Genomic DNA, 15,620 nt, shown 5'->3' on the forward strand with positions numbered 1-15,620 from the left:
CGTATTTCCAGCATGGTGCACAGACAAAAACAGTGCTGAAGGTTCAGTACTTAGTCCCAAAGCAAGATTAAAGGGTATTTTTAATGTGAGAGGAATAAAAGGCCCATACAGGAAATCTTGCAGGAAATAAGACAGCATATTTCTGAAACAAAGTGGACATTAGAAAAACAAGGAAGGGAGATTGTTTAATGTTCGTTTCTCTTGTTGATGGCAGTGGGAAAACATGTAATCTCTTTGTAAAATAAACAAAAGATACAGTAGAAGAATAGCTTGACACAAATTGACTCAGATAAGTCTTACAGTCTCTGGTCTCTGATCAAAGCAGGTGATTACCATGCTGTTTTCTGACCTTGTAATCTATTAATCACGTGTGTTATACAAATATTTATTTAAATACAAGCAAGTTGGCATAGCCCTACATATTGGCTAAGCATATGAATCAATGGAAAAATATAAGTAGCATCATAGAATCATAGAATGGTTTGGGCTGGAAAGGACCTTAAAGATGATCTAGTTCCAACCACCCTGTCGTGAGCACTAGATCCAGTGAAAACACTCAACATTTTCAGAACACCAAACATATGGATTTCTACTCATGTTCTGAGCTCCTATTAAAGCACTTGTATGGGAGTCCTCAAGATAGTCTCTTAGTAAACCAAGCTAGAAGCCATCCCTGATGAAGCACATTTGTGGCTTTTAGTGTTACAGAAAACAACTGACTGTTAGTCAGTAAAATCTATCTCTATGAATGATTCCATACAAATACACAGATCATATTTCAGGTTTGTTTTTCAGTGCTGGAAAACCATTATGAAAGCAAGCATGGAACTTGAATGTTTATTTTCTGCAGTAGAATACACTTGGCAATGTCTTATGAAAAGAGGTATTTTCTTTTCCAAGACAAAATTAACCATTGCTATGAACTGTCAGAATTCCTGAGTGGCAGACAAAGGAAAGTTAGCTGAGTATTTTGGACAGTAAAGAAACACTTTATTGAAATCACACCAGTGGACACATGCCAGAGAGAGAAGTACATTTTATAGCCCTCTGAGATACTCACTGTAAAGTATTTAATCCCTTCATGTCTCTGAAAGGACAATACACCTGCCTGTGTGAAAGAAGTGATGAAGACAACAGTCTATTGCTCAAACATGACTGTTTCCAAAAACAACAGACTCCATAGGCAGTAGCTGAGAGTCCTTTTAGAAAGGTTTTCAGGCATCTGACACGTTTATTTAAAAGATATGTCATAGGGTCATATTTGATACTCAAGATTTTGAAGCTTATTCTTCAGTTGAGTGAAACTCACTTTTTTCCAACTTTGTCAATAATCACAAGAAGAGTTAGTAGAATAAGCAGTACTACAGTACCTTAAACCAGAAGTCCCTCTATTAAATTGCCTTCTCTCTTACAAAGTCTAATAATGGACACTTACAGGAGTGTAGAAATAAGTATATAATGAAGGATTCTTCCTCGCTATATCATCCTGTTTTCATTGAATTAAAGGTTTAGGAACCTCCTGAGCCAGTGGTCAGTCGCATTTGGATGACTATGTTCAAGAGCCCCTCTCGACCTATTCTCCAGAAACATGGTAAATCCATTTTTGACAATATGACATCCTATGGCAATTAGAAAGCTCATGATTGTATAGGTTTCCATAATATTTACCCTTAATCACCTTGTCTTACACCGGAAAACCTTGTTGCATCTAGTAACCCTGTAACAATGTTGCTAATGTTAACTGTCACTGCACAGGTATTTTTAGGGTTAATTTTCCCAAATACATTACTTTGACTTTCACAGCACTAAATTTAGTCTCCATGTCATTATCTCAGTTCAGCAGTAGACGAATCTTCCCCAGGTATCCATACTCAAACTCTGCTTTTGACAACCATGAATACGTACGAGTAATCAGTAAACTCCATCATTACTTCTTTCTTCCAGGTGACTCAGGACTTTTTGAATAGCACATGATCAATATTCTCCATGTCTACTGGAACCTTCTAGTAGAGTTGCTAGGCCTGATTTTCCAGTACAAACCCCACATTTACTCTTCTATAAACTGTCATAGGTATTTCCTCATTCTTTCCTTATTACTGTTTTTACTGTTCTACCTTGTTTAAAATTAATTATCTGTCTTAAAGTACTCAGGAAACAGTGCTTGTATTAGAGACCAATGTGGTATTTGTGACTTGCTATTCCTTTGGCACTCTAGACAATTTCAAGAACAGGTTATGTACTACAGCAAACACCAATTTCTAGTTCTTTCAGAACAACTTCAAGGATTTTTTTCTTAAATTTTTTTCTTAGTATATGTAAAATTTGAGGAGAATGCAATTAGTGTTACAGTGACCTTGACCCAACATAATCAGGGCCTTGTGTTCTTGGGATGGATTAACCTTCTGTTGTGAGTTTTTGCTCCAAAAAGCAGTGATGTATGAGAACACACACATGTGCTGTCTGCATGACAGCCCATCCATATGATAAATATAATGCTATGTAAAGAGAACTGAAGTCTTCCATTATTACTTTCTTCTTCATTTGAAGTCTCTCAGTCGCTAGTAGTCAATAGCATCTTAGTGAATAGTTTAAAAAGACAACAAGAACAGAAGAAAATAAATGCTGTTGCTCTCTGATGTGTCAAAACCATATTGCTTCTAAATGCAATTCCATTTCACTTCTTGAGAAATCTGTAAAGAAACAAATTACCAATGTTATAGTCTGGGAAAAAAAACAATAAAAACAACAAAATGGACATTTACCGAAAGACAACAAATGGACATTTACAAAAAGACTAGTGATGCAGGGAGATATATTCATCCTACATTAAGACAAAAAAGTTGGAAATAAAAGCGACCATATTTATATCCTCAAGAGGGGCAAGTCTGGTGTGTAAACAAGTTTCTGAAATTGAGCCAGAAGAATTCCTGTCAGTTCTGTGTCTCTAATGATAATAAGCTAATGTTTTTGTAGACTTTTCAATTTTAAGATTTAAAAGCAATTACCTGATCTTGAGAATGCTTCTGTGAGATAAACACACATTATTATCCCTTTATTATCCCTTTATTAGCAAGGGCAATGGAAGAATAGAGTTTTTGATTTGCCACGTAATTAAGTGATTACCAGAACCAACAGTGAATCACCCACTCATCCTCTCTCCATTGCTAATATTGCTCAAACTGACCCTAATAGTGTGTATGAAAGCAAATGCCTACCTGGAACATTGCGGTGATGGTCCCACAAGACTTGTGAGAAGAAAGAAAAAAAACAACAAAAAAAAAAGAGAAACAGAGGAAAAATACTGTTTTACTAATTCTGTTTCACTTACAAGTCACACATAAGAAAAATTTGTACAGACCACCTTAAGCTAAAAAAAAAGAGACAACTCTAGATGGAGAGAGAAGACCAGGGTATTATCTCATTTGTCATCCAAAAAATTAATTATGGACTCTGAATCCCTTCCCTGTCATCCCCACCGCAGCCCATCCTTGCCCCCAGGCCCTGCCTGCCAGGGCCTCACGCGGCCTGCTGGGATCAGCACACGGGCAGCGCGGTTCACGTCCTGGACACCTCCAGCTGAGGGAATTCACCCCTGCAGCACAAAAAGCCTCCTGTCAAGGCTCAGGAGCCCTGTCCCGGAGCTCCGGCCAGTGCAAATAAACGCCTCAGCCAAAGCCGGGGCGCAGCAGAGCCCTCGTTCTCTCGCTCCCCCGCTAGATGGCGCCGCCGGCTGCTACGGGCCATGGCGCCGCTCGGCCCGGCCGCCATCTCGGGCGCGAAGCCCCAGCACATCTTGGGGGGTTCGCGGCCGATCTGCTCCCACCGCCCTCACCTGCTCTCCGCCCCCGACCCCTGGGAGACTCCCCGCCCCAGAGAGCCTGACTGGCTCTGGCAGCTCCCATGGAGGCGGCAGGAGAGGTTCCCCCGCTGCCGGGCAGCGTATTTAGGCTGGCGGGGGCCCCGGCCGTGCGAGCCTGGCCGGGTGTGAGGTGCGGGCCGTGCAGACCCCGGCCGGGATGAGCCCCGGCATCGGCGAAGGCTGCGGGACTTTGAGACCGGGGCTGCACATGAATGGGGCAGTCGCCCCACGCGTTCCTTTGTGAGTCTTTGCTCGCCACGTGGGACATCGGCGTGGCTGCCCTTGCAGTGCGGGAGGATGGCCAACTCAGGGAGTCACCCCGGGGCTGGGGTTGGAATGGAAATCACACAGTCCAGCCCTTGGCATCGAGAAACGCTGTGAATATCTCCAAGCCTGAAGATTCCACATCCCCTCTGGCCGGCCTTTGCCAGGTTTGGAGACACACACCAAATCTAGGTTCTTTTATTGTGCAGAAGATACACTCTCCAATGGTCATTCCTTAGCCCAGTAGCCAGCCATGGAAGACATCTAGAAGTGCTCCAGGATGGAGAGGATCCTTCTTCAGTTGCTTTGCAGTTCTAGGAGGTAGAAATAAAAGCTTACTTGTCGGCTGTGTCTGGTTTTTGATGAAGCCCTGTCTTCGGTGCCTGGCTCATGGAGTACTTGGGATGCCACTCCAGACTTGTCATCTCAATGTCTGTGTGATCTTATAGGAAAAACATTTTCCATATTGCAGCTTGTCTAGAAATACCTGGAACCTCACTCAGACAAAGTTCAGAATTATGCAAACCACTCAAGTTCTGTTTCTATTAAAGAAGGGATCAGGTCATGAAGTTGAACAATTTCCTCTGGATGTATAGCAAACTTATGAACAAGGAATTATGAAATTAAGAACAGATGGGAACTGCTGAAACCCACTGAACAAATCTAATGTTGAGTTAGGAAAAAAAAGTCTTGTTTTGTGGTACTTGAGTGCTAATGAACATAAAACTGTGTCATCTCTTTAATTTCAAAGTCTTTCTCAACCATAAAACTTTAAAAAAAAGTTTTTAAGTATTTAACAAAAGTGCTGAGATTATTATGTGAAGAACTTATGTTTAAATACCTTTCGATACGTGTCTTCCAAACTTGTATACGGTAGATAGGAACTCTTGGGAAATAGAGTGATTTTTTTTTCTTGAGAATCTTATAACTATATGACCAGTTAGTCCACTCTCCTTGATACAGCATTCACTAAAAATCTGTGATGCAATACATTGATTTCCTTTTGATGTTTAAATTTGGAACTTAATACTGAAATTACAACAGGGAAAGAAAATGAGGGGGAGAGAATTCATAATTCTTAAGAAAATCATTCAAAGTTGTGCCAGGAAAGGCTCTGACTGGACATTAGAAAGCATTTCTTTACCAAGAGGATGGTCAAAGACTGGAACAAGCTTCACAGAAAGGTGGTCAATGCCCCAAGCCTGACAGTGTTTTAGAGGTATTTTAACAATGTCCTTGCCAACACACTTTAACTTTTGGTCAGCCCTGAATTAATCAGGCAGTTTGATTAGATGATCCTTGTAGGTACCTGCCAACTTGTAGTTGGTAGCAGTAGGTAGTAGTCTTGTGTACTCTATTCTTAAGGAGGAAAGAAATAACCTACATTCTCAACACTGCCAGTAAATGGAAGCAGTTTAGCTACAAAAAGTTAGTTTGGATGTGTTTTGGAGGATGAGAAGTGAAGGACCAGTGTTCCTTTGAAAATATTTTAAAAAATAATTGTTGAGTCAAAGTTTAAAAATGGCAAGATTTGGGAGAATAAAGGAAAGAGAATAAACCAGGGGGAGGAGGAGAATGTACAAGATGCAAAATAAGTCAATTTCATAGAAGCCCAGAATGGTTTGGGTTGAACGAGACCTTAGAGATCATCTTCTTCCAATGTCCCTGCCATGGCCACAGACACCTTCCAAAGACCAGGTTGCTCAAAGCCACAGCCAAACAGACCTCAAACACTTCCAGAGATGGGGCATCCACAGCTTTCTGGGCAACCTGTTCCAGTGTCTCAGCACACTCACAGTCAAGAAAGTCTTCCTAATATCTAATCCAAACCTGCCCTTTCAGTTTAAAGCTGTTCCCCCTTGTCCTATCACTACATGACCTCATAAAAAGTCCTTCTACAGCTTTCTTATAGGCCCCCTTTATGTACTGGGAGGTGCTCTAAGTCTTCCTGGAGCCTTCTCTTCTCCAGGATGAACAGCCCCAAGTCTCAGTCTGTCTTCACAGGAGAGGTGCTCCAGCCTTCTGATCATCTTCACGGCTTCCTCTGGACTCACTCCAACAGGTCAATGTCCTTCCTGTGATGAGGACCCCAGAGCTGGATGCAGCACTTTGGGTGGGGTCTCACCAGATCAGAGTAGAGGGGCAAATCACCTCCCTTAACTTGCAGGCCACGCTGCTTTTGATGCAGCCCAGGATGTAGAGTTGGCTTTGAGCTGCAAGCACATACTGCCAGCTCATATCCAGCTTTTTATCAACCAGCACCCCCAAGTCCTTCTCAGCAGGGCTGCCCTCAATCCATTCTCAACCTACCAGTACCTGTGTATTTTTTTAAATAATTTGAAAATTATTTCAAATTCAAGTTCAAGTAATGAGCCATTTCTGATCACTTTTTACCAGTGGAACATGTAATAATTTGAAACAATTAGGAAAATAATACCCCATAATTCAGAAAGGTTTCATACATGGGATGAGGGCATCATTCAGTGGAGTGGCTGAGATATACAAAATCTTTTACTGTGAGATAATTGGTTTAAGCTTTCTTCTTGCCAGTGAGAGTCTAGGAGTTCTCGTCACTTTCTGGACTAGATCAAGTAATTGTACCCTCATGTATCCATCTCTCTGTGCTGACCACAGTGATGATCTTGGCTGAGTAGTTAAGTGTGATATGGCTGCATTTTAGATATCTACATTATGTGAGATGAATTCCATCCTCTTCAGGTGCCTTAGATAGCTGAACCTACATATGAAAGCGATTATGTTGTTATTGCAAATGGTAATGATTAAAAGTGAGGAAAATCAGGCACCATTTATTTATGGAAATGTGAGGAAAAATCCTGCATGCACACATATCAGTATAAACACATATAAACACTTATGTTAGAAAATCGATGCTGAAGTGTCTTCTCCACTCTGAAACTAATTTAAACAGCAGCATTCATAATAAGCAATATTTTTCTTATGCCAAACACTGGTTTTAAAACCACTGGCAGTGGTTTTAAACATACGAAACTCTTTGAAGAGAAAAGAGAAACATGCAAACAACTGACTTGTGCAGAAACACTGGGATTTGGGATTAAGCATTTAAAGAGGTAAGGGCCTTCTCTGCCCTGTGGAATTTAAACAAGTGCAACCCAGCCCTCTTCTGTATCTGAGCAATGTGTGAGTTGTGTGGGTGATGTCTTACTAGTATCCAATACCAAGTCCAAATAACAGATACAGAGAAGTCAGTGTTCAGGTGCATTGGTCTCTTCCCCAGTGGCTGTTCAGTTGTTTGAGACACTAGATTGAAAGAGGTGTCCATGCTCCAGCAGTGCTGTCCCATGCTGCAAGCAGCAGGTAATGATGACAGTGCCTGCCTGGAGTGAGCAGGTCTGGTCAGGGCTATGGCTCTCATCCCTTTCTTTCCCCAGGTATGAGCCTCCCTGCACTGGCTCACTCTGGACTCATCTATTTCCACTGCTGATCTCACCACAATCTCTCTGTCTTTCTGTAAGGGGCACTTTGGATCAGTTTTTGTGGTGTCTCAGTATCTTGCAGAGGGATCAGCAACATGCTTTGTGTCTAGTCTGTGATCTTGTCCATTTCTTGTCATTTCAGTCATGGTGTTCAGTCTATCTACAAAGTAGTTGTACATAAAAATGTATATTTATCAAAGTATTTTTATATAATAACACAGAGAGCGAGCACACACAGCAGCCTGACTGTAGAGCTCTGCAGACTTCCTACCTGGTGGTGATACCAGCCAGGCTTCTCCTCCAGAGGTCCCAGGCTGTGCTGAATTTGGTCACCAGAATACTTCTGTTATGAACTCCCAATTTTTTATAGTTAAATTACAAATAACTTAAAAAGAATAGTCTCTTCTATTGTGTATTTCCTTTTTTCTTTTGGGAAAGGTAACTCTAGTTTATCAGATTCACTAACCTGGGCATATATATGGTATTATCCAGCAACCTGTAGTCTTTGTAAGCATAGAACAGGAAAAACACTCACTATTCACTCATCCAAAGGGCAGGCAGAAGCGTATATTCCCAGATATCTGCAACACACACCAGGAAACAATTTTATCTCTAGTCATCTCCGTGGGAAGCAGGTGTTGTTTTTCTAATTTGCACAGTTTTGTGCAGACCTCTTTCAGCTATTTCCTATTTCCTCCTGAAAATGGCAGTGACTTTCTTTATTGCAAGGAGTTGGTATTACAGGACTTATTCTAGTAACTTAAGGAAATTTTATCTAAGGGCTGTTATTTCCGGGCTTTACAAAGTGTTCAAAGGACATTAGGAGTAAAAATTAATTTTGGTTTACTTAATTTTTAACTTTATTTTAGATAACCTATAGATGGGTGTTTTGGTTTTGTTTTTTTTTTTTTAATGGTGGTTTGGTTTGGTTTAGTTGTTTTGTTTTGTTTTGTTTTGTTTTAATCAGGTCTTGGTTAAAAGACCAGGAAGGGACAAGCCATACAATCTTCAGATATCTTTGTGATTGGTGAACCTTCTTTACCAACTTAGACAAAGCTGTAGAATAATGTTTGGAATAATTTGTGTCCATCCAGCAAAAGAGTAGGGGGGGGTGGAATCTGAATGCTCAAGAGGAAATGTTAGCATGTGTGACTCATGTTTTAAGATAGAGTTTGATAAAACAACTGAAGTAAGTATTCCTGAAGAAAGGGGATACCTGCATTCTAAGCAACTATCAATAAAATTTTTACTTAGGAGCTTTTACTGTTTTCTGGATATCTAGAAGAAATCTAAATAGTGGAGATAATTCAAATGTGTTCTTAAGATGAGCAGGCATAGACACAGATATCCTGAAGATCAGAAACCTATTCCATTTTCTCCAGATATTTTTTTCTCTTTAGCAGAGATCTTTAGTGTGGTATCATCTTTTTGTCAGTTAGAGACCATAAGCATAGGGAGTGGGTAAGAAATTCTGACAATTCTCACAGAATGGCCAAAGAAAGAATCTGTTTCCCAATACATATATTTGGTAGCAGCTGCTCTGCTCTAGCCCTACTGCTCCATATGCTTCTTCACTGAGGCCTGTTAGTGCCATGTGCCCTCCCATGTCTTGGAGAAAGGTGTTCTCATTCCTCAGGAGGCATGATGCATGTCTTAAAATATGCAGAATGATAAACTGCCTCCTGAGGCAGACACTGCTGCTGGGTACAATGGAAGAAAAGCTGAGAGGGGTCTAGGCAGCACATTATCAAATGAAATCACAACAAAAATGAAAGAGTTTATTTTCAAAAAATACAACAGTGATTTTATATCTCTAAAGTGGAGAGCTCTATAATGCAGGATAAGATAGCTATTTATTATACATACTTAGATCTCAAAAGGGGCATCTCTGCGTACTGAAAGCCTCATTACTGAAATAAAACCCAATGAAAAGATCATCTAGTCTTCTCTCTTTATTATTAATTTGAACTGCAGAAAAATGTAGGTATTTGCAGAATAATAGAATCGTGCAATGCTGTAGGAAATGGCATAATTATTCCAAAAAGTAGGACTAGAGGTAGAAATAAATGAGACTCTTCAATTTTTTTTACAACTGTCTGTCTTGGTTTTTTTGGTAAGCAAATAATACACAAATGCAGGTATCATAACGGATTTTGCATGAATGAAAAGATACTGTGAAGCTGAAAACCTGAAATGACCAATGCATCCCATCATAGTCTAGGTTCCACTGAAGTAATACATAGAGAAAAAATAATTTGAAGATATGAGTAATTATTTCCCCTGTGTGCAAAAAGGAAAGTTTCTTCATTGAGTTAAATAGTTTTCACATAGTTAGTATGTGTCCAAGTTTTCCTGTAATACCTCTGGAGCCAACTTGTCAGCCATGCCCGTTTATGTAAAAATATATATACACTCCCCAAACTCAACAGCTCTCTACCACTTAGGAGGGAATTTTGGAAGGCGTATATATGTGTGTGTATTTATATAAATCCATGAACTTTGTATTTGAGGAGAGAGGAGACTGAGAGGAGACTAGGAAAACGTGAAGATTTCACTGATCCATAGCCTGGTTTTTGTTAATCAGAACATGTGGCCATTTGGTCAGACTACATGCCGGTATGTGCATCTTTTTCTTGAATATCCACAGTTCCTTCTGATCCACTCATTCTGGTTGAAACATGTGGCAGGTTTTGTCTTTTCCTCCTCAAGTAGAAATAAATTATACTTCCAGCCCCAACTATAGAAAGAGCTAGAAGAACGAACAGCCAAATGACCCCGGTGGAAAGTACTTTCTCCGTTTTCTCTTCTGTAAGGAGATACAATGGAATCAACACCTTTGATCTTAAAAGATTTCAGAATCTACTAATAAATGGGACTTCTTTAACATGGAAGCAGAAAAAGGCAATATGCCTGTAGATTTGCACTTCAGCCTATGGGTTTGGGTTTTTTTTACTAACAAAACCAAACAAAATGTAATTAAATCTGATTAAAGACCAATATTAAAAATATGAATATGAAAGTGAAATAAAGCCCAATATTAAAAATCCAAATATAAAAGTAAATAAATGTTTACTTCAGGGTAAGCCCTATTTCCTATACTGAGGCACAGATATAGCGTATGGACTTTTTATTTTTAAATACTCTCAAAACTGATACTGAGAAACTATGTAATTATTTTTTTGCTGTATTTGAGCACCTCCTTATAATTCTACTTAAAATGAAGTATGCTTACCTATATTTTCTGTTGACACCTCTGTGCTTTCAGGAGCTTTTGAAAGGAAAGAAAATGTTTATTCTGAATGCTTTAAAAAAAGAGGCATTTCTAGCTTCCTAGGTCCCAATGTTTCTGACAACTCCCCCTAAATTCATGTGCTGGTGACAGTTACTCTCCCAGAGAGATGGAGCTAAGCATGTGTAAAACTCGAGTAGGATGACTGGCTCTTTGATTCCAAGAGCATCTGGCCTCCTCAGTTGAGATACCCAAAAAAGACATGAAATTAGAGTCAGATTTTTGTCATATTGAAAAGTGTTTTCAGACATGTTCATTTTTTAGAACTGGATCCCTAAAAATTTTAAAGTGTTTCCTGAAAGAAGGTATTGAGTGTTAGAGATGCATCATAAGCATTTTACTTGAGCTGAAAAGTACCTTCCATTGTGGTAGCCCCATCTGTCATAGACAACCATTCCACGTGGATGTGGTTCCTATGGTAATTGCACTTCCTGAACTTAGCAAGTAATGGAAAGGTGAACAGAAATATGAAGTTTAACCAAACAAAATGTCCATTTTCTGAACAACTTTCATTTATTCTCGGCAATCGAACTCATGCATTTTCTTACAGATGATAATTTTCCTATCATGATACTACCAGCATTTTATTAAACCTGATTCTATCATACTGTAGATAAAGAGTGCCACAAGAATGTGTGTTATGATATTCCTGTAATCCATCAGATCAGAGGTCAATAAGAAAAGGAATCACCAGTTTCAGGATTTCTACGAGACAGTTTTCATTGCACTTATCAGAACAAGATTTTTTTTGAGAATATATTCAATGAAATTAAACAAAATGTTGGTTTTGAGCTTAGCTTGCTGAAACATAGGGGTCTGAAGTATTTATGAAGGCTGCATGGGGCTGATGGTATTTTTACAGGACTTATGGCAGATGCAGCCTTCTGAGAAGGCAGTTGGAAGCCGTATGGGGTTGTCAGTATTTAGGCAGCCACATCCTGCTATTAGAGTCAGTTAGTTTTGCTCACAAACCTAGAATATTTTGCATTTTTTGTTCTGCAATGAAAATACATTATCAGGCATCATTAACCTTAATGCATTAGAAATATTACTTACTTTTTGGTTTTTTGCAGATATATCCTTTTTTGAAAGAACAGACATTGGTTATCCAGAAGCCAGACAATGCACATATTTCTCCACAGTATTTATGTCTTCTGTTTGAAGGTTCTCCCATTTGCCAGTTGACAAAATCCATTGCAGATTTGTCTGTCCATACCCATTGGCCTAATATTTAAAATGAGCATATATGTATAAACCACAGGGGTTTAGACAAATAGAATAAGTTGTGATGGAGAAAATGAAAATTTGTAACATGAATAGTTAAATATTTCAGTTACATTTCTAAGGAAATGTGGGCATACTTGGAAATAAACTTTGTAAATTTTTTATGTGTATGTAATTTCAAGTGCATAAAGTTGATTTCTTTTTAATATAACACATAATTTTGTATGCTCTGGTAACGTGTGATTCAATATTAAAGATATTACCTCTGTCATTTTTCTTTAGCCCTGTCCAAAAGTTCGGTGATTTTCCATGGAGTATCTTAATGGTGTTTGCCAGAAAGTTTGCTTCAGGATAGTCTTCTACTGATACCAAATCAGCACCTGAAAAAATATTAAGGAATACATCACAATATCTCATTTTACTACAGCTCAAGTCAATATACCCATTAAAAATATGCAAAAGTATATAAAAGACACCAATTCTTGCATATAATATTCACTAGTCTTGTTGTGGTTATTAAATCTCTTTATTGTATTTTGAGCATGTCTGTGTGTTGTATGGATGCAAATCAGTACAAAGACATGGATTTTCTGAAATTTTCTGGATTTTTTTAGTTTTTGGTATTTTAGAGAAGCAAAATTGCTCTCCTGGGATACTTTGTGGCTAGATCTGACCACACTCCAGATTGTGGTGCAAATAGGCTAAAGAGATATATGTGATGTAGTCAGCACCATGCCTCTTGCCACTACAGCTCTGTCCCCCATCAGTGGCTGGACAGCAGTTTTGGCAGTACCTGATGACAGCATCTGTGAGGTTAGGTAGAATGTGTCAGCAGCTGGAGGTTGCAGTCCAGAAGATGTCCAGAAGTTGATTTATAATTGCCATATGCCCTGGCATTGCAAGTACACAGAGCTGTGTTGGGGTCATCAGGAAATTGCCACCTTCCTGGACTGGCCACTGGGTAAGAGGCAGGCAAAAATGTAGGAATCCAGAACATGGAGCACTGTCCCATTGTGACCTTGCATCCTGGTTATTAGTGTAATATTTACTTTTTGTAGTAGTTATGTCATTTATCTTTCTACAGAACAACTTCAGGAATTCTGTTGTAGAGTAAAATGCCTTTGCAAAGCTACGCTTTCTGTTTACTCATTCATAGGTCAGTGTTTTCAGACATGTAAGGAAGTGTTTCTAGAAATCCTTTCATCCTCTTACATTTAAAAGGCTATGGCTCAGACATATAGCGCTAATGTATAGAATGTTTCCTATTCTTACTCACACTGAAATGTGTGTTGCATCACAGTAATTCTCAGAACCTTGGAGCAAAGTGGCTTTTCCTTTCCTTGATCAACATACTGCTCTTCTCTCCATGGGAACAGCATGGAGGCTGTTCCAGAGCAGGAGCTGCATGCCTGGGTGTGTTTTGCTGGTTCATGAAAGCTAAACAGCTCCTCCATCTCATTTGTTGTCCATCCAGTGGGATCCAATTAATAAACTGTGCCCTGGAACTAACAAAGACAGCTATCCTATGACTTTGTGTTTCCTGGTTTACACTGCTTATGGATTCCCTCTCGTTTGGGGAAGACCAACCCTGCAGCCAGTGCCTTAGTAGATCTGTAAAAGTGTTCATCTCCCTACCTAATTACTGATTGCCATAAAACTAGTAGAAATTTAATATTTTTGAGGTATTCATATTTCACCTTATATTTGAGATAAGAAATGCTTCTGTCTCTGACAAAGTTTACTTTTATTGTGGAAAAACATGCTTGAAAAATGCAACTAAAGAAGCACTAAATGGGAAGTTTTAAAGTAATTTGAGATTTGCTTAGAATATTATCCATTATTTCCTATGTTTAATTACATCTTCAGTCTTTGTAAGATAGAACACTCACCTAGCCGGGCACATTCCTGATGAGATTGAGACCAGCTTCTTTTCTTGGAGGCCTCAAAGTAGTAGCAGTGACCATGGAAAGGTATCCAAGATTTGTGTCCTCTTGACTCAGGGCATTTTCCAGGAAGTTGTGGGGGCTCAGTAGGGGCCATTACTGATAAGAGATCAGGTAGTTGGAGTCCAACTATTTTATAACGTTTGTTTTTCCCATTATACTAGTAAGACAAAACTAATCAGACTGTTAGGTTTGTAATAGAAGAAATGAAACATGTCAAAAAAGAGCTTGAATATGGCTCTGATTTTGTGTTTGAGACAATATTTTACTTCATAATTATTTATCAAGGTGATTAGGAAGATACACTAGTCTGTAAAAAGTATAGATTCTGTCTAATGGTGATTTTTGCAATTACTCTAGTCAATAAAATATACAGTTGCTTTTCTGGCATAAATATCTGCCTAAGTAGTTAAAACTGCTATTTTTTAAAATGTCTTCTGTCATTTCTGTCTCATTTTTTGATAGGATCAAAACCATATAGCAGAAATTGTGATTGTGTATGAAAGTCTTGGTATGAAAGTGTTGGTATAACTAAGCATGGCTTGCAGGATTTTTTGTTAAACTGCATCCTGAATATGCTCCATAGTGATTGATATAATAGGAAGATTTGGATGGGTGGATAAATGCAGATGGAGTGAAAATTAAATGTTCTGCCAAATTACATTTTCTTCCTGTGAGTCTTCTGTCATTTCTTTCCCTATTAAGGAACATTCAGCTCTCAAATGAGATTTCAGAATAATAACGTGAAAAGAGACATTATATATAAAATCTGAGGATTTTTGTCAAATTAAAACAACTTACAATGTAATTTGGCATGTAATTTTAAATTTGGTAATGATTCAAGATCTTCTGTAATGTTGACAAAATCAAAAATATAACTAAATTGTGAAATCATATTTATAGTTATTTCCATATGAATTATAGAAGTTTGTGGTTGGAATGCTCCTCAAGGGGTTATTTACTTCATCCTTGTGCTCACAAGTGACATGAAGTTGATATCTGTTTTTAACAGATGTTAGTCCTGCCTAGCAAGTTGTAGTAATGGAGGTTCCCCAATCTGTCCAGAGTATCTATAAGAGTATCTATCTTCAGTACTGATAAAATCAGAAGGTTTTCCTTGCTGTATTTAAGTCTGTTACCCCTTTCCAACCTCTATTAGACATAGGGAATAAATAAATTTCATTCCATAAGGTTCATTTTTAATATTTAGACAATTCTAAAGTACTATGGTTTCTCTTAAGTCATTTGTTTCTTAGTCTTTTGTCCAACTGCAATTTTTTCTTTTAATTCTTGTTTTCTGGTCATGTGAAAACTCTAGTTGATTGAGAACCTTTTCAAACTTTGGTGCCTCAAACTGGATACAGAATGTCATGTAATACCTAATAAAAACAGATCTCATAGCAAGTGAATTACTTTTCCTATTAGAATAAATAGCTAGTATTCAATCCTTTGTTTCTTAGGCTTTCAGTAATTATTATGAATCAACTTTGGTAATTATTATGAATGAAATTATTATGAATCAATACGAACTTCTGAGAAGAGTTCATGTCAATATTTAGAGCTAGTTGCTACTTATGTCTTCCTGT

At 38.5% G+C, this 15,620-nt stretch overlaps 1 protein-coding gene and 1 long non-coding RNA gene across 2 annotated transcripts in view; both read right to left on the minus strand.

The window, feature by feature from the left end:
• Positions 1-968: 968 nt before the first annotated feature.
• On the minus strand, positions 969-3,284 carry LOC120324698. The gene is made up of 2 exons (XR_005566199.1): positions 3,216-3,284; positions 969-2,690 (listed from the first exon to the last, which is right to left on the minus strand). It is a non-coding gene; the product is annotated as an uncharacterized LOC120324698 (long non-coding RNA).
• Positions 3,285-9,335: 6,051 nt separating this feature from the next.
• LOC113987639 (macrophage mannose receptor 1-like) overlaps positions 9,336-15,620 on the minus strand; it is a 32,088-nt gene continuing 25,803 nt past the window's right edge. The window contains exons 26-30 of the mRNA XM_027720579.2: positions 13,981-14,133; positions 12,355-12,471; positions 11,924-12,091; positions 10,811-10,846; positions 9,336-10,384 (exon numbers count right to left, since the gene is read on the minus strand). Of these exons, the coding sequence (XP_027576380.1) occupies positions 10,185-10,384; positions 10,811-10,846; positions 11,924-12,091; positions 12,355-12,471; positions 13,981-14,133 (674 nt within the window). The 3' untranslated portion in view covers positions 9,336-10,184. The remainder of the gene's footprint in view (positions 10,385-10,810; positions 10,847-11,923; positions 12,092-12,354; positions 12,472-13,980; positions 14,134-15,620) is intronic.

The sequence above is a fragment of the Pipra filicauda genome, unplaced genomic scaffold (assembly GCF_003945595.2).
Source record: "Pipra filicauda isolate LSUMZ 115617 unplaced genomic scaffold, ASM394559v2 scaffold65_size3143899_pilon, whole genome shotgun sequence".
NCBI classification, from domain to species: domain Eukaryota; kingdom Metazoa; phylum Chordata; class Aves; order Passeriformes; family Pipridae; genus Pipra; species Pipra filicauda.